Source organism: Geospiza fortis, unplaced genomic scaffold, assembly GCF_000277835.1.
Source record: "Geospiza fortis unplaced genomic scaffold, GeoFor_1.0 scaffold255, whole genome shotgun sequence".
NCBI classification, from domain to species: domain Eukaryota; kingdom Metazoa; phylum Chordata; class Aves; order Passeriformes; family Thraupidae; genus Geospiza; species Geospiza fortis.
In genome coordinates, this window is record NW_005054497.1 from 485,373 (window position 1) to 510,036 (window position 24,664).

The window sequence follows — 24,664 nt, forward strand, 5'->3', positions numbered from 1 at the left end:
TGATCTAAAGGCTTCTTCCTGCAGGTTTTATCTCTCCAGACACAAAAATACTAGGCTTATATCTATTCCCTTAAGGACTGAACAGCACGTCAAAGAGGAAAGAAAGGGAGAGAAAACCTTCCGAGATAACATTTAATCATCATAAAAATGCATGCATGAATGTGACAAAGAGAAAAAAAATGCATATATCTTAAAAATCAATATGTAAAATAATTTAACCAAACAGGAAAAAAATTGCAGTAAAGTGTGCAGTGGCTTGGACAGAATAGGGTAGATAAATATACACTGCCAGCTGATCTCCTTTTGTAAGATAACTACTTCGTATTTCTTTTTTCAACTAAGTGGCCTCTAATCCTGACAGATGACAAATCAATTCTTGTTTGTCCTGTTTTGGGGCTTCATTGAATTATTTTCCATTCTCTTTTCTTTTTGATGGCCTTTTCCCATGTATTTGCTGTATACATAAACAGATCTTTAGGGACCCATTATAGAAAGCAGCACTGAAACTCACTTCATCCTCACATCTCATTTCACAGTTCTAGTGGCAATCACGTATTGCTCCCCACAGGGAAGGGGTGACTCTTAAATCGTGTTTAAGACCTTACTCAGAAAACCAGCAACCCTAACTCAGTTCCATTGCATCTCTATCAAGGGCAGCAAAGATGGAAGCTGATACCATACCTGTCCCTTCAGTGGTTTGGCACCACCACACAAACAAATGTGCATTAGGTGTCAGGAACTCCTATGGAAACATGAGAAATGGAGAAGTGTTGTGGGTCCTTCAAACTCCAGAAACCACACTCCTGCTCTGGGATCAGCCTAGAGGATTGTATTTCTTCACCAGCTATGCATGTACGCTAACACTGCTCTGCCATCATGGAAATTCAGGCTTGTCTTTGCATGTTTTGCCTCCGGTTTTGGCAGCCATCACGTGTGCAAGTTTCTCTCAGCTCTGCTTAAACTGAGAGAGGCTTGAGGGTGTGGCTGGAGCGCTTGGGCTGGGAGTTACTGAGTGGCATTCTCTGGGCCATTAGCCCCTGTGTCCTCTCTGGTGACGCCCAACCAAAGCCTTCCCCTACATGGTGTGTCCCCCACACATCACACTTGCTACTGGCCTGTACATGAGGATGTAGTAACTGAGATTTAGCTCTGGGGACCCCCACATGTGCTAAAATTCCCAAAAAACATAGACTGGATCAAGCTGGGTGAGCTGAGCAAGATCTTCAGTGTGTTCTGGCATCCTGAGAGCAAATACAGAGAGCTGCAGGACTTTCCTTCTGAGCAGAATTTAACCAAAACCCTGCAGAGTAACGTACATTGCTCCTGATCTGTGTGCTGAATGGAGGGAGCTGTGGGCCCTCCCATTTTCTTAGTAGGAAGCAGCAGGTGGGCCAGCATACTCCATGGATATACATGTGTGTTTATTTATGCATATATAATCACTAGCCCAAATTCAATCTTGAAAAAATTCAACTGGCTCTGTATCTTCTGCCTAATAGCAAGTGAATGACTGTGGAGCAGTGTTATTTCAGGGCACTGAGGGTTTCCCATCTGCAAGAGGTGCTGAACTCATGGCACCTCTGGCTCTGCGCTGTCCTTGCCTCCTCTTCAAAACCCACACGTGGAGAGAGACAAAACGTTGACTGCATTCTCAACTCTATTTAGGTGAGTAATGCTGCAGGCAGGTAACTAGTGAGGTGTGCAGGAGTATTTCTGCAGCGTTCATTCCTCCACCCACTTGGCTCTCATGGCCACCAAAGGCAAGTGTCAGGGCTCTGAGGCATTCATAGGCTATAATAACCCTGAGCAGCCCCACCAGCCCTGAGAACCCACCTGAACCACAATCCTCTGCCACCTGGCTGGACCTGCTGCAAGCCCAGGTTGCAAACACATTGATAAAACAATAGAGCTGAGGAGACGAAGATGGTCAAAAGCTGTAGGGTGACCCTGCCAGACCCTTTTGGACAGGGAACACCCCAGACACCAGCTCTCTGCACCTGGAGCTTTGCAGAGGGCAGAGCTCCTTTTGCTCCAGCTCTCATATTCTTTAATTCTAGACAGGCAGCATCTCCTTGGTCACCCTTGACCTAGGTCTGCTTCTCTGACTTGGGTGTTGTGCACAACCTAATGGAAGCATTTATGATCAAATCCCTTCCTTTGGGACAGGTCTAATTTGTTTTTTACCTGCCATTAAGATCATTTATGCACTTACCAAGATTAAAAGGCAACATCAAGTGCTCCTCCACTCCTGTACCAAGACAGCTTTAGGTCTTAATGTGTCAGGGACTTGGAAGTAATATAAAATCTGCTTGGCAAAAGGCAGGATTTGCTATCTGATTTGAGTGGGAAGAAGAAAGATTTCACACCAGTCTGGGGAGGGGCCAGAGGGGAGGGGTTCACCTTCCCAGCTGGCCTCCAAATCTAAGTATGCAAACCCCTCATTTCTCTGACCAGACTGCATATTTTAAAAGCTTTGGGGGCTTTTTACTTCAATTGGTTTAAGAGCTTGACTAATATGTACGGTACAGAGCAAAGCAGCTCTGTGTTACACACGGAGTTATCTCACCGCTCTTTCCACAGGCTAAAATGAAAGAAAATAACACAGCTGATTACAGGCTTGAGCTACATGCTTTGCAGGTTTACATGACTGGGAGCAGCTTGGGATCTATCTCTGTACTTTATAAGTGCCGTTGTTTTGCTTTGTGTTTTGCAATAGATATAAAGCAGAAGCCATTCCGGGGACCTCTCTGCTAGGAAGGTTTTTCTTGCCTATTATTAGCACTCTGCTTTTGCAGCAAGCGCTCATGAGCCAATATGCAGAATTTTAAAGGACTTCAAAGTGTCATTGGGAACCAAGTGATATGTGTGTTAAAAAGGGTTTAATGGAGCTGCAGTCGCTGTAGCAGTGTCTTTTTATAGCAAGTCTTTACAGCATTAAGAAAAACATCCTGCAGATTTCAGTAGGATTGGCATATGGATAAGGTACTTTGCACTATGATTTTTGTTTATCTGCTCTTAAAAAAAATAAAGAAAACCAGCATTGCTAGCTATAGGGAGAATGATAAGCAGAAACAGTTTTGCAAAACTCAGGCAACAGCTATTACCTTCATTTTGGGTTTAATTATTTTTATATTTTTCAAAGGAAAGCATACATTTGAAAGCAAATGACTTGGCTTAAAGAATGGAAATACAGAGTGATTTGTATTCATGTTGAAGATTTTATAGTCTTATTTTTTTCCCCAGAGCCACTGGATTATATCATCATTAGCACAAGGCAAATCCTCCTTATTAAAGTTAAGGAAAACTTTCTGGGACCATATTTAAAAAGTCGTAGGGGAGGCTCCCAAGGAAGGAAGTGGTTTGCAAAAAACACATTAAATACTGAAGCGGATCTGATCCATGTGTGATCATGTTGGTCTGCAGGAACTGGCTGGAAATTGCTGGTTTTAATACCTTCTCTAGTTTTTCTTTCTACAACACTATTTTTAAGCCTCTTTTAATTATTCCTGGGAAGCATGTAGGGATGCTTTATGAGACAGGCTCCTCATTGTCCTTTAGAAACCCATGTCATTGGCCTGCCCACTTCTGAAAGAGACAGACGAGGAATTGAAAGGAAAGATGTGTACCCATTGCCCACTGTGAGAGGAAGAGACTTGTCCAGGTTTATACAAAAAAGCAGAGGCAGACCAAGTACACAGCATTATCCCCCCAATGCCTCAGTCCTAAACTGCCTCCTTAAAGCCATCCTTGCATCCACAGAGTCTGGGAGGTAGCTGTCTGGACTTGCTCCACCTCTGAATTCACATAATTCAAACGTGTTTTACTCTGCTTTTGCTTTGGGCTGGGGAATGACTGGTTTATGCCTTGTCCAAGGGATTAAACAAAATAGAGCCAGGGAAACCTTTAGTTGTTGTGACTGCCAAAGCAGCAACAGCACGGGATTTCTCAAGGCTCTCAGGCAGCTGGGGGCTGCAAGCGAATATGCTCAAAGCTGATGGGAGCAGGGGTTCAGCTCCCCGTGCTACCCTCACACTGGCAGCTGTCTCCCATCCCTATGCCTCGACCCCAGCAGAACTGGCAAAAGCCCAGCACGGCAGCCCCGTCCCTCCCAGCCCTGCAGCTCCGTCTTGAGCAGCTTCTTTCATTTTTCACGCTCAGCCCTCCCGAACGGAAACCTTGGTCAGAGATTTTACAGAGGCAGCCAGAGAGATACTTTCTTTCTTTCTTTCTTTCTTTTCTGCGGAGGAGGCAGAGCAATGACGGCACAGGGGGAAGGGTTTGTAGAGTTGTTTTTTTCTTTTTCCCTTTTTGCAACACGGGTTGTTCAGGGGAGTGTCTTGCGTTATTAATGCTGAGTGGCTCTGTGGTTCAAGGTCGTTAGTCATCCGCTGGTCCTGCAGGAGACACCGGAGCGCTGAGCCACAGCTCCTCATCCAACTCTCTGGGTCCTCCCAGGCCAGCAGGTTGGAGAAGAGCTGCACATGGGGCAGCGGGGTCCTGTGGGGGTCTGGGGAGCAGCCTGGGGCCAGGGCCACAGGGGCATCCTCACAGTATGCCCAGGCCTGTGGGACCTGCTGGGTTTAATGGGTGGCAGGGCCTGGGAGGAGCTGAGGGTCGGGAAATCACCTGCAATGTGTGAGTGTGGGATCCTCCATGCACCCCATGAGAGGGTGGATATCTCTGTCCCCGCCTGGCAATCTGTCCCTGTGTTACTTACAGCTGCACAGGCACACCAGTCTCCTTCTCCTCAAGCTGCACCGATGCAGGATACTCCCTGAGGAGGAGTGGACCCTACAGGTCCACTTGCACCCTTCCCGCCTGATTTCTTCCTTTTTTACTTCCTTAGGATGAAGGAGTCTAGGCAAACATTCCTTAATTTATTCTGCATCCTCGGGCTCTTGCTGCTGCTGAAGACTGCCTCTTGCTCCCCTCTACCCCGTGGAAAAGACCCACGAGCCCCTTCGCTCCCCTTTGGGCTGTACAAGGGACACACCTGTGTTGGTATGTACCCAGGGTTTGTTTGTCTGCTGGACTAGTTCAATCCTTACTTCACTGGTGAGCTGAGAGTTGCTATTCACATCATAAATCGCTCTTTTATCTCTTTCAACAGCTGTACTGCAAAATACTTGTAGGCTTTGCTGAATCAGTCACTGAAGATTTTGCAAGGCCGTCATGGGATCTGGAAATATTTTATGATTTTGTTTTTGACTGGCTGCTTCCCAAAGTTCACGTTTTCGCTCTGCGGGAAATGGCATCTGAGAAGTTGGCTTTAATGTCTGCAGGTGTGGGATCTGGAAATAGGATGTTATGAGGTCCTAGTGTTTCTTAGGGTTCATGATGCATTTTGCTTAACTGGTAGGAAGGCGCAGTTCCCTCCCGACTTTCCCAGGGTCTCCTCATTGATTTCAGTTCCTGGAAAACTATTCTTAAGAGTGGTCGGTGCACCCTTGGGCCAGAGGTCTTTGTGGTCTGAATAGTCATCTCTGGATAGCTGGGTTGCAAAGGCTGCTTCCTTACATTTCCCTTCCTTTTGGTGTGCACATGTGTCTGCATGACCCATACTGAACTGGGGCAAGTTGGCAACCCCCTTTTCACATGACTTCAGTGACTGTGGTGATCCCCACAGTATCTATATCTGGGGGTACCTATCCTACAGTCTCAGGTGGTTGAGTGATTCCCAGAGCAAGACTGGTAACACTGGAGTCAATGTAAATTGTGGATATCTCTACACCAGAAATGCCCTTGGCATGGCACCTTATATACCTAGGGAGATGTGGTAGCTTATATTTTTTATGTGTGCAAATGGATATGTCTTATGCATTACAATCAAATGCTGTACTTTGTCATCAGCAGGACTTGTTGATCTTACAGGCTTTTCTCAGCCTAAAAATTTCTATGATTCTTTTAGCTTCCCAAGGCACCTTTGTGCTGGAAACATAAACCCTGTCACAGCTTTCCATCCTTCTGAAGGAAACAATTCTTTCCACTGTGGCTTGGGGAATACAGTTAGAAATAATAATCCTGAACTTGATAAAAGCAGATTTTTGCTTCTCTTGTGAGGCACACAGTTTTGTTGGGGCAGGGTGAATCAAAAGGAGAGCAGAGTCAGGGTGGTGAGGGAGTTCAGCCACCAGTCAGAAGATGAGAACAGGAGGTGAAAAGCAGAAATGGCTGTGAGGGGTTGTCCTTGTTTGGGCTGGGAGCTAAGCAAGTGGTGACTGAGCAGCTGCCAGAGCTGGGGGGAAGTGGTGTTGTTTAGTGGTGAGATCTTAAGGCAGCTACAGTTTTGATGGCACAGGAAAGGCAGTAACTATGCTCATCTGTTGGATTTTTATGCTGGTAGCTTTTAGATGTCAGGTTGTGAGCATTGTCTGCCCTTTCCATCCTGTTGATTCAGAAAAGTTCTAAATTCCACACATTGCATTGAATTGCCTTGTGCAAGATAACATGTCCTTTTTTTCCCTCCTAAAGGGAGGAGAGCTGTGCTAGCCCCATTGCTGGGAGCACTGTGCATCTCTTTGTTCAGGGAGGAGACATGAAAAGCACTGCCTCCCACAACTAGTTTCTCTTTCTGAAGTGTCCCTTCAGCTAAAAACACCCTGTGAGCTCGACTCAGGACCCAAACAGACTGTTCCCACCTCTGTAATCCACAAGATAAAAATGAAGTGTGGACAGTGCTAAAAGGGCAGCCTGGCAGGGAGGGCTGGTGGCTGCTAGCCCAGATGGCCGCCTCTGGGCTTTCACTGATTAGCTGCTCATTCAACTAACTCTTGAAAATATCCCTGCCTTTTTCCAAGCAGAAGGGGAAAGCACAGAGGAATTGATGGTTGCACTTGCCATGGCTTGGAGCAGGGGTAACATTAGCTCTTGCATCTGATTCCATGACCAGCCCTCTTAGGAGCAGACAGTAAGGCAGGATCAGCTGTGATTTCCTTCCAGCAACTCGACCCCAGATACTTAGTTGGCTTAGTTTGCCATCTGGGAAGGTAATGAGAAAGAGACATGGGTACTTCTTCTGTGTCTTCTTGACCTTATAGATCAAGGCCAAGATGATTTCACAGAACCAGAGAGAATGATAGAATTGTTTGGGTTGGAGGGCACCTTAAAGATCCTGTAGTTCCATCCCCCCTGACATGGGCAGGGAAGCTTCCACTTGATCACCTTGCTCAGAGTCCCATCCAATCAGGCCTTGAATAGTGGCAGGGATGGGGCATACACAGCTTTTTTGGATGACCTGTTCCAGTGTCTTCTCACTGTCACCATGAAGAATTTCTTCCTTAATCTTATCTCATTTATAATGTGAGAAATTCCTATTGCTAAATGCATAGATTTCCTTGAAGCATTTTTTTCTTTCATACAAGTTTAAATGTGTGGCCAGGTGTCTAATCTTTCAAAGTTATCTGCCTCAGTTTTTTGAGGGAAATGAGGTGGCTGCACATTGAATTTCTGATCACTCCTGTGTACCACCTGCTTGATTGAGATTGCGATGTTAGTAGCCAAAGCCAGTCAGAAAGTGAATGCTCTTTCAGTAGCAAAACCAAGAAAATATTTCCCATTAAGCCTTTGCACTGAGAGTATCACACTTCTTGAAGAAGTATGTGGAAATAATATGACAGGAAAGTGCAGCTCTGGTACCTCTGTTAAATGTGATACAACTTGGTTGCTTCCTCCTTCTGTTCCCTTTGCTTGCAGCACTTCCTGGGCAGGCACCACCATCTGCCCCAGTATATTCCAGTCGTATTGGCAAAGCATTTAGGTAATTCAAGGGGCTTCCCTGCCCTTAGCAGATCCTGGGAAATGTATTTTGGGTAGGCACCTATGTGCCAATATGGTACAGGGCTGGAGGAGAGGAGGGTGTGCCTCCAGTGAGGTTTAGACAGCAAAAATCAAGGTTTTAATCACCTTTGCTAACTGTAGAAAGAGTCACATCATTTTTTTCTGCATTTTCCTGAAAAATGTGGCTGTTTCATTTACAGAAAGGCTTTTCATAATTGACTTGACATACAAACAAAACAACTGGAGGGTTCCCACCTAAAAAGGGGTTTAATGCTGCTGCATTTTAGAGCAAAGAGGGGAAAAAGCCCCCAATAATAACCCTCCCAACCACAGGAACAGATGTAGTATGCTTAAGCAATTCCTAACTATCTAAGATAACTGGTCTGTAGCAGTACCTAACCACAACCAGATAAATGGCTTTTCTTTGGCCTTGTCACGGGAAAAACTTTCCCAGCATCTGACATTCCCAGTCTTTTTTCTCTATCAGTATTTCCTGTCTCTTCAGGCTGCTAAAATGCCACCATTTTTGCATTCTGTGAAATCAGCTCAGGCCCTTTCTCTGGACCTTTTGCACACTTTGCATGTGATATGTTTTTATGGTTTTTCCTTATAAGAGGTAAAAGGGCTTTTCTAAGTTTTCCTACATGCAAAACGATGTGAAGCTGTTTTGCTCCTGCAAAGGCAGTGAGGTTCTATTCTGTGCACAGCTTTGGGAGCTGCATGCTGAGTCTGGCTTTCCTTTCTGGGTTTGTTACTAATAGACAGCATGGCTTAAGGGATTTATTTGGGATGAGACCTAAAAATCCTTTTGCTGAGTCAGCCTGACTGTTTCAGTGTGGCATCCTGAGAAAGAGATGCTGTGTACTTTTCTCTCAAAAATTAGGCAAGAATGAACCTTTCATATGCTCAGGTCTTTACTTTCCCATCTTCCAAATGAGGAAAGTGCTGCCCATTTCAAAAGGGAAGCAAAGTTTTACTTAAGTTAATATTAAGATAGTACAGTAACACTGGTAAACTGTTGACACTGGTGTTAATGTTTCATCATTTTTCTGCTGATTTTTAAAGCTTTTATTCAATTCCACCCTTACCTACCACAGAGCCCTTGAAGGTTTTTTGCAAATTGCTCTGCTCTCCAGCAAATTTCTGACTTCATCCAGAGGTACCTGAAGCAACCTCAGGAAAGGCAGAAGCTGCCCTGGAGGATGCAGGAAGTGGGGGGGACACTGAAAGATGGATGGGAACTTCTGTATTCATCTTCCTTCAACATAGTAGGAAAGGGAATTTGGGGAATGGTAGATTAGTCAGTTAAACATCAAATCCTAGAAAAATCCTGCAATAGTTAACAAAACTTTTTTAAAACACCTTTCAAAAGTAGTGTCAGATCAATCTAATTTTCTTTGCCAATGGGATAATGCCATGTAGACATGGAATAAGAGGCAGATATTGTAGCTGGGCTTTAGTAAGGCTTCTGGCACTACCTCAGCACTAATCTCAAACTTGAGAAATGTTTGACAGCGATTAAGCTTCTACAGGGCAGAACAAAACTGATGGGTAGTCTTTATTGAGAGAGTAATTATGAGTAGCTCACTCCCTAAGCAAAAGAATGTACAAAATCAGGTCTTTCTTGGATTTCTCTTTTGAATATACTATCATTCTATATTTTCACTAGCCAGGGTAACTAGCTATTAAATTAAATCAGTTCATGTAAAGCTGAAATTGTTTGCAAGTAAAATTAGGGCAGAATTAAATTCAAAACAAGCTTGACAAGTTGGAGTACTTGCATCCGAAAAGGTAATTTCAATGTGGGAATGTTGAAGGCGCTCACTTCAGTGGGAATAGTCAATGACACACACAGCAGATGAGGATCAGCTGGCTGGGTAGCATCCCTAAGGAAGATGATCTGGGCTTGTAGTGGCACAATGATGGCATGCTGTCACAAAGCACGCACACACGGCACGCACTGAGACATGCGAACAGAAGTCAAGCTTGCAAGACATGTGAAGTAACCTGTTACCTTTCTCAGCATTGACAAAGCCTCAGAGGAATTTCTGCCTTCCCTTTTGGGGAAGAATGATGCAGAGTGACAGGAGGTTTCAGAGAAAAACAAGCATAAGCTATAAAAGAAGAGTGAATAAATTAGAGTTAATTAGTCTGTAGAAGAAAAACTGGAGGAAAGACATATCTGTCCCCGAAAGCATTAAAGGTGTGATCCATTCTTCAAGTAACAGAAATGGGTACTAGTGGGGACATTCAGGTTAGGAAGAGGATTTTCTTGTGACAGTGATAAGCAAACAGAGTAAGAAGAAGTTCCTGAGAAATCTGTAGAAGACCTCATTAGAGATCTTTACAAACTGTGTCTGCCCTGTTCCTTCAGAACAGCCTAGATGGTTTAGGTCATCTGTTAGGGCAGAGGTTTTGTAAGAGGACTTTCTCCAGGCCAGCATTTCTGGAGTTGTGTGCTGTGGCTGCAAGAAGCATTTGCAAAGAGCAGCATTTATTTGTTTTCCCCCCACAGCAGACTGCCCTGCTCTATTGGCGATTAACTTTGGTTGCCCTTTTCAGAACGAGGCGTTTAGTCAGGGAGCCCTCAATAGAGCCAGACAGCAGTGCTCTCCATTTTCTCTGCTAGCAAGCAGAGATCCTGTAGATCAGCAGCCAGAAAAGCAAATTTCCCCATCTTTGTGCTCAATATAATGCCATTCTCAGCAACCTTTGTGGGTCACCACCTCCATTCAGCCAGGAGCACACAGTTCCTAGCATATGAAGAAGCATGTTTTCAAAACATATTTTCAGCTCTGATTGCGTTAAAGAACGGGTGTTTCTGAGCTACCAGCAGAGTAAAATGCTGACCTCTACCTGTGTTGATTTGCGTGGTAGTCATTGATCTCAACAGTTTGCCTCTGTCTAGCTGTGCATGAGTGCAGGGATGAAATATGCCCCTTGGAGTGGCAGCAGGACTGGTGGCGTTCGGAGTTCCTGATAACTTCACACAATGAAACATGCCAAATGGAGATGGAGGCTTTTAACAACTGTGCTCAGGCAGAGAGGCTGTGCACATATTGTCTGGGGGGGCACCATGACAGAACGTATAATTTACAGCTCAGTGAGTTCTGTAAAAAAGCCTTGTTCAGTATCACAGAGCACAACAATGTATTTTACTCTAAAAGGTTGCGAATCTACTTTGATTACAGCTAAGTCAGTTCCAAGCCATAGCAGCTCTGCCCACTTCACCAGCATTGCTCTGTTTAATCAGCAACAACGTTTGACCTGATAAACAGCAATAAATACTAAATTTGACCCTAGCATTTTTCCCTATGATAATATTTTAACTAGCACAAACACAGGTATGGGAATAGTACAGTCGAGATACTAAAGCAACCACTCAGCAACTTTTCAGCAACTGATGGTAAAAACTTCCAAAATCACCCCAAGTCCTACTGAAATTATTCTAAAATATAAATACAGCTATTGATCACAATGAAAAGATGTGCTCAGCATGCCAACACATCCATATCTATGTGTGTAAATACACAATCACATCTATGTGCATTTGTACACATGGGTAGTCTTGTACATTCTACATTACTGATGCTTGCCTTGAGCATAATAATCATTTTATTGATTGTCTGTTTGGATGCTGATTCCCATGTGTGTGCCTCTCACTCTTGTTCATGTGTTAACCTTACAGAGAACTACTGCTCATGTTTAAGGCAATAATTTTTACTGCTTTTAGGAACTGTATATCTGAAAAAAAGTTTCTCGCATTCAGAATCCTGAAACGGGGAAGCCTTTGCAACAAGGATACATTTATCCACTTGCATTAACACCCCCTGCCAGCGTTCAGGTTTCAATAAATTTTCAATATTTTTTCCTGATTTGAAAAAGAAAAATGTGTTAGTGACACATATACATGCATAGTTTTTTTTTCATATTAATTAATGCAGAAAATATTTCTATTGGAAATGCCTAGGGTTATAGATTTTGTTAAATAGGGCTCTTTGAAGTGTAATGTAGGAAACACTAGGGATACATTTGGCTGCCAGGTATGGATACCAGAATCTTACACTAGATGGAAACTGAATTTTCTGTACTGTCATAGCTGTATCAGAGTCCTTGTTGTATGTCTAAATGAAGCAAAAATTAATGACTGGAGCTCTCAAGTTAGGGTGCCTGAGGTGTCCCACTCCTTTTGCATAAGCAACAGAAATAATAACTGGTATTCCAGATTTTGATGGAATTTGTTGCTAATAGCACCCAAAATGCTGCTATTTTTATACTAATATTTTAAAATTTTCTTTAGCCACTACACTATGTGTAATTTAATGCCCAGTGACAGGTTTGTTAATAATGTACCTTTTAGTCTTTACAAGATATTTCATAAGACTTAGCAAATTAAGAGTGAAAGGGTCTTGTATATGCCAACATATTTGAATATGGATACCTGTAATTATGTTCAATCACCTCAGTATCTCTGTAAAATACATTAATTCTGTAAATGGGATAGGAAGCAAAGTCTGAGTTAAAAGACTGTCACTCAGATCCATTTCCAAATTACCTTTCAAAGCAACAAATCCTCTGGCTGTATATGGGAAGATAACTGTCCTTACTTTGCATATACAGTTATGTCATTTGAGCTGGAATGAAATCTTGAGGTTATAAAGGGCTGTTCTTTGAAAGTGTCAGCTTAGTAAGCAGTGCAGGAAGGCAATATGGATATTGGGCCCTGTTAGGAAAGGAATATAATAGTAAGTGAGATGCTGGCACAGGATGCCCAGAGAAGTTGTGGAAGCCCCATCCCTGGCTTTGTTCAAGGCCAAGTTGGATGGGCTTTGAGCAGCCTGGTACAGTGGTAGGTGTCCCTGCCCATGGCTGGGGGGTTCAAACTAGATGATCTTTAAGGTCCCTTTCAACCCAAACTATTCTATGATTATATGAAAAAGAAAACATTCCTGGATTGTAAGTTTGCATAGCCACGGTCTCCCTGCACCTAGAATACTCACATGGGTGTCCCCATCTCAGAGGAGAAAACTCTATTTGTTATTATCTCCCAACATGAATTTCAAAGAGAAATGGTTGAAATTGAACTGGATTAGATTAATTTGGAAAGAGGTATTTTTATGCCAGAACAACAGTGTCAGCAGAAGGAGTAGCAATATCCTCTTTTGTAGACAGGTTCTTGGGTCTCCTCACCTGTAGGCTTTAAGAGATGCCTTGGAGCTTAGGATCATCTATAAATGGAAGAATCAAAGACTGTGTTTTGGGAAACCCTTCATCTTCTGCATAAAGCCAGGAATGGGATAAATAGCTTCATGTGTGCGGAGCCTTGCTGCAGGAGACAGATTTTTGAGGCAGAGTTTTGCCGCATCACCAAGCAAGGCTCCAGTTCCTGCTCTACCAGGAGGAAGCAGAGTGGCTGCAGGGTGGCCACAACCTGGTCAGCAGGGTTTGCAGAGAGATATTTCTGCCCAAGGCCATTTTTTTAACTTGTGTCTTCTTTGTATTCTGGGGGTACATTTAATTTATGGCTGTAGGGGTGAGAAAGAAATCCAACATCCAGAAACATGAGCAAAGAATGGCAAAGGAGGATGTGCCAGGTGCCAGAAAACCCATTTAACAGGGTTTTACTCAGACAAATATACCTACAAATCTGAAACTTAGAGGGGCAGCTTTCACTATCCAAAAACTTCTTGACATCCCTAGGTATAATTCTAATTATAGAGCCTTTCAAACTTGTGCGGCAGAAGTGGATTTAAGTTAAATAGTCTGCTCAAACTGCCAGAGGCTTCACAGCTAAGCAATGAATTCCTCTAGTTCTGATTTTATTATTGGGGTATGATTTTTTTTTCCCTGAGCTTATTGGAAATGGCATTTTTTTTATTATACACTACCTTCAAATATATGGAAAGAAGTACTTCCTGATGTGTGAGTTTTCACCTTCCTGCACTGAGCCAAATGGTTATGGTCTTGTCTTATCTCTTCAGAAATTAATGGCAGATGGAACAAGCCATCGCTAAAAGCGACAGGCTTTTATTAATACCACAGTCTAGTTTCTAATGCCTGGTAGGTATTATAATGCCAATGAATTTCTTTCAGAGAAAAACATCCTTCAGCCTGTCAAGGTATTGAAACCTATTATTGAGGTGAGACAGCAGAATCAACTTACTGAAAGTTGTTTCTAAAGAAAATCGTGTGCAGCAGTTAAAAAAAAAAAAAGCGCTTTATTTTATGATGCAGCCTATTTATGTTGCCTTATATGTGTCCAGCTCATGATGAGAAATCAATCACATCTAAATATCTAGTGAATTAAAAGCAAGCAATAGCTGCTAATGACTGGTCAGATCTGGATGTGCTTTTCTACTGATGCCAGAGCACTTAAATTTTATATTCTTGTACATGTCATAAGTAATTAAAGCTATGAGATTTTTACAGTCAAAGACATCTGATTTCCCCCTGCCCTTTTTAGTCTATAATTATTTTCCATTTTTAGCCAATGGAATTAAGACCTATTAAATACTAGTACAACTGCTCAGCATTTCTGCTCCTGCCACTCAGTGCAGAGGAAGATGATAAAAAGAGAGCAGGTTTGTAGTAAAAGCAAGGATAGTCTGAATTAACTTTCATAGACATTAACCTCTTGAAGTTTGCCTATAGCCCAACACCAGAGATAAGTTCTCCTAGAGGATAAATCTGAATTACTGGGGAGGCATGTTTCCATGAAAAAAAAAAAAAAAACAGGTAGAGCCTAGGTAGATTAGCCTCCCTCTGCTGCAGTGAGTCCCCTTAGAACATTCCTCCTCCCTCTTTACAAGGTTCCACCTTTTTCCTGAGTATTTTAGAATCTCCAGCCCAAAAAGTGCTCCTGATAGCATCAGCCTAAATGAAGGGCTTTGAGATCAGCAGAACCAACACATAAGCAAGCAACCCCCAGGGCACAGCTCACAAGGAGTAAGGAGGGGTCAGCCAAGGGCAACTGATAAAAGCCCAGGCAGATGTGGAGGACAGAGACCAGATCAGCCAATATCATATATGTTGGTGGAATGTGTTCCCTGGGAGCACCTTTCCTACCAGAGGGTCGGGAGACTCTCCAAATTCACTTCCAGAGACTCCAGCTGCGGTGCCTAAGGAGTGGCAGATCCTTTTGAAAATCAGCCAAGACTTTCTCTATCAGCTTGTCCCATGGAGTGTGGAATTTCATGTGGAATAACTGCACTTGAGGAGGGAGCATTTGGATAACCCAGGTGTGGTCTGCAGGTGCCCAGAGTGAGGAGGGTGTAATAGCACAAGCAGAAACATCCTCTCTGATAGTGAAGATGAGTTTATGAGAGCAAACATTTTGAAGTTCATCTTTGTGGGTTTTTCCCAAGTAGTCAGGCTGTTTTTATTGTTATTTATATTCATATAGCATCTAGTAGCCTGAGGTACTGCATTAAGTACTGCTCAGACTCAGTGTTGGCTCCGTTAATCCTCATGTGAAGCAGATTTGCCTTTGGGCCTGGTTCAATAGACACAAAGGTGTCTATCAGACTTAATCAACATGAAAAATTTTCTTTTAATTGCTGGGAGACTGCTCCTTGAGTGGGGCTACCTGCATGATTGTGTTTGTGATTAGGAATTCAGTTTATTTTGCAGAGCTGAACCAAAAATAGCAGGTTTCTTTTCTCACTCCCTCTGTGGTACTTTGACAAACATGAGAGAGAAACTCACATCTTCAGTGGGAACTGTCTTGTTGTAAAACAGAGAAAATGAAAATGTTAATGGTATTTTTATCCTCAGCCCAACTTTTTGGATTTTGAGCTGTTTGTCCATAATCTCTTTTTTCTGCAGCCGCTGGCTGCAGGTGCAGGAGCACAGGCAAAATGAGAAACACTTCTCTCTGCTGCAGTAGGTGACACTGTCAACTCTAACCTAAACAATTCTATGATTCTGTAGAATCCTCCAACTCATGAAGCAAAAAAATGAGAGGTAAAACAACAAAAGCTGTGCACCTTGGAAAATATGAAGAAAATAACCTTAGAAAATATCTTCTCCCTGCCTCTCTGCTCGGACTCCTTTTTGTCTTTCTGACATCTAGACAGCATGATTGATAGATGAACATCTGACCTTGGTAAGAAGAAAGGAAAGCACAGAAAGATTGTGTGGTTTTGTGGTTAAGTTATCATTTAGGTAATTTAATTTTTCTGAGCCTCCATCCTCATGAATAAAATAGACATAGAGGTCAAGGCACGGGTTGTCTGCAGGTTGTTCATGTGTGTTAATAATATAGCCTTTATGTAATGACTTTTAGACGTGTTATGGTGTGTTTTCAGGATGTGCAGTGCCATCTCAGTGCTAAAGGCTGGAGTCAGTCCAGCAAGGCTATTACCACCCTAGCCTGGCAAAGGAGCCAGGGTCTGTTTTCTGTGCCTGAGGCCAGTGCAGGGCATGATTTGCACTAAAACAGCTGAAGTCTCTTGCACTCTTTAACGTCCACCACCACAACTAAGGGACTGCTGGATGTCCTGTCCCTGGAAACATTTGAGATCAGGTTGAACAGGGCTCTGAGCAACATCATCTAGGGGAAGATGGCCCTGCTCACTGCAGGGCTTGGACTGTAAAAGTCCCTTCCAACCCAAACTATTTTATAATAAGGCTGTAGTAAGGTTAAACCTGGACCAGAGAGCCCTGGCCTGTTCTTTGAGACCAAGACCTGAATACACTATACACTTCATCTTGGACCTCCCTTTACTTTTAGTTTGGATCTTTATTATTCAAATTTTTTTTTAAGGCTTGTGTTTTTAAATAGCTGTTAATTCCTGGGACTAGTCAGCCTCTGGCTATTTGGGGAATTGGGGAGGGGGGCAGGAAAGAAGGAATATCTTGCTTCAGGGTTTTTCTTGGTTGTATGTGTCTCCATTTATTCTTCAATTCTTTTAGGCTGACTGGAGGTAATGGTTCCTAGCATGCTTTATAAATCATTCTGCAGAGGATCTTGAGTGAGCCTTTTATTTAATAAGTATGGGGAAGTGGCTTTTATCCCTGCAAAAGTGGTGACAAATTCGCTGTAATTTCTTCTGGATTACTGTATTTGGGATAGAAGAAGTAATAGAAGAGTCAAAAATATTGGTCTTACAGCAAGTTCCAATTGCCCTATCTTCTCTTTTACTTGCTATAGAAGCATCAGAGTTATTTACGTTGAAAAACAGCACTTTGATTTAATAGCACATAGGTAGGGGTGCTTGGAAGGACTTTAGAAGCTCACTTTGAAGAGTTGTGCCAGTCTGAAAACCTGAACATTAATGTTCTTGAGCTTTGGAAAAAGGTGAGTCTGCAGCCACATCAGATTGCTGCAGCTCACTTCCATTTCTAGACCCTACTAGAGCAAGTGTCTGAGATGAGATTACTTGCCCAGGAGAGGAAACAGAATTCTGTTACAGGGATTTCAAAGAGAAAACTTTATTCAGGCTGCTGGAACTGATACCCTGGCTCCTTGTCTCCTGTTGGCCTGGGATAACTGCCTCTCTTGCACAGGCTCTGACTCTAGGCAGGGCTATCACAGGCCTGACTACAGTGGGCAGACTTGGCATCGCCAAAGCTGTGTTCCTCAAAAAATTGTGAAGCCACTGCAGAGAAAGCACAATGCTGGCCTACAGAAATTTAAAATTGACTTGAAATGAATGCTCATCATGTGGATTTTGAATGACTGTTCCATGGGGATCTATCTAATTGAATCTATTTAACCCCCAAAACAGCAGAGGGAAAGGTGCTGCACATCTCAAGAAACACTTTGCTAGCCCTGTTCACACCCAGATTAGTTATAAGAAATAACCAAATTCGTAGGTCATAGGAAGTGGTTTCTTTCCAACCACAGAGGCAGAGCAGAATGAACTGTGAAGTCATTTTGGTTTTAACGAATGTGTAGCTGGGCTCAGCAGCCCTGTGTGTGCTGAGCATCACTGGGCTTCCCCAGAAAGTCTGTGAAGAAATGATGCCATGGATGCTTTGTCATGGCCAGCACACACATCTGTGGCGTGACTTCTCTTCTGTAGGCAGTCATAAACATTTGGTTTCTGGTTTTTGTACCTCTCTGTGCTGTTTGTGTGGAGAGGTATAAAGTCCTGATAAGTACAGACCTGTGCCTTTTTTCTTGTGAGATAAAATGAGAGAGCAGGTGATCAAGCAGGCAATTGTAACAATGGCTATCCCTTTGACTTCTCAATTTTCAACCTTGAAGAAATTGAGTAATTTTTCCAGGAGCACCATACAGTGCTGTAAAAGCCAGGCTGTTCTGTGTGAGCCTCTGGAATCAGCATCCTCTCTCTAATAACTTACAGGGTTTGAATGAAGGCAGGAATCCACTTATAATTTTTCCCCTTGAACACTGCCGTGGAGCATCTCAAGAAATGAAAGGCCCAAAGATGCCAGAAATACTTCTGTGGTGCAGGGCGCTTCATAACATTCACCAATAATGGTATTCCCTCTTTTTGGTTCTTTGTTTTCTTGAAGGATGCGTGCTCGTGGTGTCTGTCATTGAACAGCTTGCGCAGTGGCACAACAGTACAGTGAAGGCAGCTGTGGAGAGGCTGTGTGACTACATACCTGGTAAGTACCAAATAATGTGCCATATGTCGCACTGGTGCTGATGTATTTCCCTGTTAATTAAAGACTCGCATGGGAAGTCTGAAAAAAAGTTATCCACCTCTTGTGCAGTACCTGAAATGTGTGTAGCTGGGAGATAGCAAGTTGCTATTTACAGGGAAGTCAGTGACATGGTTCCCTTAGATTCAGAGCTGGGGTTTTGTCCCAAAAGTTAGAGTGAATGGGGCTATATTAAGCCCCACATACACATGAGCACCAACACATGCAGACCAGTTCTCTTCCTTTTTCTCCCCTTAGTCTCTTTGTTAGCAGCTTAAGAATAGATTCCATGTTTGCCCCACCACTCCTCCTGCTTGTTGACACGTGTCTTTGTCGCAACAGTGAAGATGAAAATGTTTTCAGCGGGTATGGGAACTGCTATTGTAAAATTTTAAAAATGAGATGAGGCTGACAGGTGTAAGATGTGAGCATTTGAAGTGCACACAAAAGCTACTGAAATGCAATTTGTGATACAAATTTCAAAAGCGATATCTATCCCATGTGAATATATGTAAGATTCCCCTTTTTCTGCCCCTTATTTTATCTACCCAAAGGAGTCTGGAGCTCCACAGGCACACCCCTAAATAGAGAACAGTTTGAATGCCAGAATAGCTGTGTGCCTCACACACCAATCCTATAACTATTTAAGTAGCTAGATGTCACATTCATGATATCTTTTTAATGTTATTAATGTAAAAAGATGGCTTAGGATTCTTCATTAAAATGTCATTTTTATATGATTTCATGAATCGTGTCTCTGAGAAACCATCTCGCTCTGTAGACCCCAGTTTCACAGAGGATATGTGTAGAATATTAATTCCCTCCTTTCCAAGGAAGGATTTCCCAAGGCAGAATGGGGCAGGGAGCTAATTGCTAGGATTCATTCATTGATAGAATGACGCTTATCTGATTTCTATTCCATAAGTCATATCCTCAGTGTTGTAAATTACAGGCACATAACCATGAAGTTGCAATTAGAAGCACTGATCCTGCTATTAAAACACAATTTTCTTCTTTAAATTATGACATGCTAGCTCTGTGCTCATGATTCACTCAGTGGACCTTGTTCTTCTGACATGTCAAGATATTTCTTTTCAGCTGCCATTCTTTACACACATTAAATCCTATTATCCCTTTAGTTGAATCTGTATAATCCAGTTACCTTCTGAGATGCATGGATATACCCAGTAGAAAAAAAACCCGACCCTGAACTTGAAAGGAGTGAAAAATCCTATGGATTGTGTGGGAGCTACAGTGTAACCCGATTTATCCTCTCCTGGGAGCTGAGCACTGCAGCCCAGCAGGAATCAACAGTTTCCTCTTGCTGCTTGAAACAGTAGAAAAGCTTTGGATGCTGGTGAGGAGCAAACCTGCTAAGGCGGGTCATGCATTTCACACGGAGAGACAATTTCATTGTTATGCACATGCCTACAATCCATAGCAAGAATAACAGCAACAAATTAATGGCAGCGAGGCCTTTCCTAAGGCATAAAAACCTTAGAAAGCAGGTTTTTTGAGGGCCCCCTATAACTTTGATTACAATTGAGTCAGGTTTGGATCAAGCCTTCTGTAAAGCTATGTGATGTTCAAGAACAAAAAATGCTTAGAGAAAAAGAGAGAAAATGTCAGTACCTGTCAGTCCCACTCAATCTCACGGGCTGTGTAGAAAACAGAAGCACAGCTTCATTTGTATGGAAATACTTGGAATGTGTGTGATTCAAGCGACATGGCAAATAGACCTATGACAATTAGAACAGAAATGTCATGAGTGAAGAAGGCTCTTGAGCAGATAGAAAGGCCAGGTCTGGGGGAAGGGGCAGTATTTACAGTATAAGAGGTGTTGTTATCAAGAATGTATGTTTACCTGGATACTGGCTGTCTGCTTGATGACACAGAGGTGTCTGATACCTGAAATGTGCTTTGAGACCCTCTGCCTCCGGCTTTGCCTCTGAGTCATGCTCTGCTTCTGTGTTGACCACGGCTGTGTAAACACCTTAGAGCTCAAGTGCAAATGGCAATGTGATAATAGCATCCTTTTTGCAAATATTTGTTCTCTGGGACTCAGCCAGTGTTTGTGATTCCAGGACTATGAAGCTATATAGAAAAACCTTCCGGACTGCTCTTAGGGGATCTAAGGCATCTTAGGGGATCTCTTTTACCTGAAGCAAGTATACTCTACATTTTTCCCTGAATTTTCCAGCATTTAGTTTTGTTTAAGCTCTTTTTTTGCCCCTGAACACCCACAGTTATTCATATTTTTTCTCTTTCTCTCCCCCTCTTTTCTGACTTACACTGCTTCTTCTTAACAGAGATTTCTCTTTGCAATATCCTCTCCCTGTGTGTGTTAGCAGAGCTGGAGATTTGTGAACACATGGATGCAGCCTGGCTCCAATGGCAAGTCCTGTAAATGCTGTCTGTGGCTTTGGTCTTGGTGTTTTGTTGAAAGCCAAAGCCTGAATGGCATCTCAATCTTCCAAGAGGACTTCACATGCTCAATAATAATTTAACATTATTACTATTCCTTTTACCTTGCATCATTTTTTACACCGTGGGGTAATTGCTCATTAAGTTTCCTATGTGCATTAAGGAAATCAGTGTGACCAGCAAAACACCTATATCAGCTCCCCAGAGCCGATAGGCAGCCAAAGTCTGCTCTCTTCTCAGACACCAGGAGAGGTTACAGCAGCCAGCTGGCTCCTCCAGAGCCAAAAATGTTGGGGAAACCAGCTGGTTTGGCAAATTCATAAGGAGACCATCGCCTGTGATGCACTGGGGAGGTGTTGGGGAAGCCAGCCACGTTTGCCTGCAGGCTACCTTAGGGAGCCAGGCACCCCACTGGCAAGCCTCATCAGAGGGTATTCTAATCAGCAGTGATGCCAAACACAGGGTTATTGATGTCTGCAACATCTTTCATTTTAGGTGAACAAGAATAAAATCTAATTCCAGTCAGGAGACCAATTTTTACTTGCAGATTGCTTCTAAAGAGCCAATAGTGAGGAGTTATGCGGCAAAGGAGGCAAAGAAATGAAGCTAATAACTTGATTGAAATAAAACACCTGTCATGGAATAGGAAAAATCAGCTAGTGTAGTTACAGGAGCTGCCTGCAACACCATGAGTAGGAGGGTGTTGGGAAAATTAATCTCTTCATTCCCTGATATGCCTTCCTGGTGCCAGTCCTCCTTTCTCAGGTGCAAGTTGCCAGCTGGGGTGCCTGCAGTCCTGGCAGGAGAGCAGCTGTGGGAGCAGGAGCACAGCCATGCCCACCAGTGGAGTCCCTGCCACAAGGATTTGTACCCTCCACACAGCAGAATTACCCACTCTGCATGCAGCAGCCCCCCAACCCTGGGCATGTCCAGCCTGGCACTGGTTAAAATGGAATATTCAGCCCAAAGTCAGAGGGAAGTGACTGTTTTGAGTGTTTCTGTGGCTTTTCTCTGGGAAAGATGAGAATACCCTGTGCTTTCTACCCCAGGTACAGATAGTTATCTGTCTGGGAAATGGGGTGCAAGAGAAAACTCTGAGGAGTTTGAGGAGCTGCAAGTTTGTTGTCACAGCACTTGTGTGAACCTGTCTCTTATGACATTTCACAGCACCTCCCCAAGTGGAGCAAAGCCTGGCACCTCCTTTGCAGGATATGTATGCATGGTTAACCAGCTCTAGTCTGTTCTTGAACCTGTCCCTTATGATATTTCACAGCACCTCCCCAGCTGGAGCAAGGCCTGGCACCTCCTTTGCAGGATATGTGTGCATGGTTAACCAGCTCTAGTCTGTTCAGGCCAAGAAACATGCAGTTTTCCTTCATGGTACTGTCAGATCAGTGCCCTGCTTGTATTCAAACCCTCTCGCTCCCTCAGTGTCTTTGCTCAGGTGCATGGATCACCTGTTATTTTACAACAGTTCCTTAAAGGAATCTCTGATGAACTGTCTTATCAATGACATGCTTCACACATATTAAGGAAACCACCTGAGCCAGCATCCCAAAAAGGCACACGGCTGTAGACTGTGAAAGGAAGTCAAATGAGAAGTGTCAGGCATTGCTTTGAATGCAATTACTCCTGCACAACTCCTGCTCTACACAAAACATATTCTCTTAACTCCACAAGCCCCCAGAAGCTCCAAGGCAGTTCTAGGAGTCGCATCAAGCCCAATATCACTTTCTGCACTTTGATTTATGTGTTTGTTTTCATTCTTCTTCCAGACCTACTGAGATGTTTGTTTAAAGTGCTTAGAAGATTCTGTGGCATGCACAATTTCCTTTGACTTTTCCATTATGCCATACTCAGAAAAATTAACAAAAGCTAGTTATCCTTTTTAGTCTTTATCATGTGTCTCATCTAAAGCCAGAAGGTTTTTAGGCAATATTAGAAATGCAGATTTTCCCATTCTCTGGTGATAGACTGAGGTCAGAGATTCACATGCCTTCCCCTAAGGTAAATCAGCATTCACCTTAATGAACCAACTGCTTGTGTATTTTGACTGCTATTAAACCAGTTTCACCATGTTCAATTACTTTAAAAAAACCCCAAACTTTAAATTATGTTTTCTAGAAAAACTGCAAGGTTTCTGTTATGTGCTTGCTGAACTTTACGGACCACATATAGCTGAACTGTAAGTATTGCTGTGTCCTCTCAGATTTTTGCTTAGTTTGTTCTTGACATGTACAGATGTGCTGTCAGGTTGAAGTGGAAGGATTTCACTCCTAAAATCACATTCTTTTTAAGGCAGAGATGCTTCACAGTGATTATGGTTTGGCATTTGGCACAGCTATTCCTGAGTGAATAAACACAGGCTGCCACTGGTAACCATTTTGATATTCCATTTAAATCTCAGATCAGGCCCACCTGATATAATTATCTTTTGAAATTCAGCTCATTTGGCTGAGGGAGGAATTTGAATAACCCATGTGTGTGAGACAGGTTCTATAAAATCACACAGCTGTTGCCTGGCTCTTGCTTTCCATTCTACCTTTAATCAGGCTTTCTAATTGTCAGCCCCTACATGCTCTCAGCCCTGACCTTGATATGCACTCTTGGGGAAGCCTACTATTTAATCTAAGTGATTAAAAAAATAAAATGTAGGTCATTTTATTCCTCTTTGAAAGTTCTTAGTTTAATTAACAGAGCTTTTACTAGACCTTCTTCTTCCCTAGGGCTTTTATTTTTGTTTTTAAAACTAGCCAAGGGACTGCAAAGTGCTTACAGGACTAAGAAATGCTGTAATCAAACATTTTAATTTAATTCTTAATTAGCCCAGAGGTGTGTCCCAAAAAGGAAGAAACAATCCTAGCACTTGTGATTGGTGATTAAAGGTTAAGGATCTTTGAAGGATTTCTGGTTATGTTGTTGAGTTAATGATTGAACCTTCATATGTGCCAAATTGCATATGCATTAACTTCAACCTTTAAATCTTTGTCAGGCTTATGATTGATTAAAAAACTAGAATAGTTATAATGCATTTGATTCAGGTGCTGCATGTAGAGCACAGTCCTTTTTCATCATCCTGGGTTCCAGTTTTAAATGCTGAGTAGGATGTCGTGGCAGAAAATCGTTAGAACCCAACACTGTACTGAGCAGCGGTTATGGGCCACGGTGAAGTGAGCTGAGATTATTGTGTGTTGTGTTGGGAAGATTTACCTTCCCATGGAAATAGCTTCCACTTTCAAGAGCCCAGAAAAACATAATAGTCTTTGTTTATGCACCATTTCATTTAGCATAGACAAGGAAATGAATGCCGATGTGGTTTGCCATTCCTTGAGGCTGTGTAAACAGGATCCAGGACAACCGCTTTGTCATCTCTACTCTCCTCCAAAGGTGAGCTGGTTTCCAACTTTTCTTAAAACTACTGATTGTGGGATGTCTTTTAAGCTGGAATTGAGCAGTTTGAAGGTTTCCACTGCACATGCATTGTCTAGAGCATGGGCATTCCTAAAAAATATCTGTTTGAACAAAAGGTGCATAACACACATTAGCTGTGTGGACCACCATCCACTGGTTTGAGGGTGCGTGAAAGTCACAGGGCCAAATTCTCCAGTCTGGATCAGAGAGGAAGAATAGGGACTTTATTGTTAAGCAGTACAACAACCCAAAGCAGATACTCAGCTGAGGTTCTCTATGCCACCACATTACCACAGCACAACAAGTGATCCCCACATTGCCTGATCTGCTGTGACAGCCTGCGTGGGCACAAGTTACCTGCTGCAAATGCAGGGCTGTTTGACTTGGATTAGTCTGCCATGCAAGAGGTTTAGGCTAATGTTCATTATCTTTTGCCGCA

At 42.9% G+C, this 24,664-nt stretch overlaps 1 protein-coding gene across 1 annotated transcript in view; it reads left to right on the forward strand.

Annotated features, from left to right (window-relative positions):
• Nucleotides 1-4,371: 4,371 nt before the first annotated feature.
• Nucleotides 4,372-24,664, forward strand: part of AOAH (acyloxyacyl hydrolase) — a 74,974-nt gene continuing 54,681 nt past the window's right edge. The window contains exons 1-5 of the mRNA XM_005428658.2: nt 4,372-4,463; nt 4,847-5,001; nt 18,259-18,354; nt 22,939-22,999; nt 24,102-24,201. Coding sequence (XP_005428715.1) covers nt 4,848-5,001; nt 18,259-18,354; nt 22,939-22,999; nt 24,102-24,201 — 411 coding nt within the window. The 5' untranslated portion in view covers nt 4,372-4,463; nt 4,847. The remainder of the gene's footprint in view (nt 4,464-4,846; nt 5,002-18,258; nt 18,355-22,938; nt 23,000-24,101; nt 24,202-24,664) is intronic.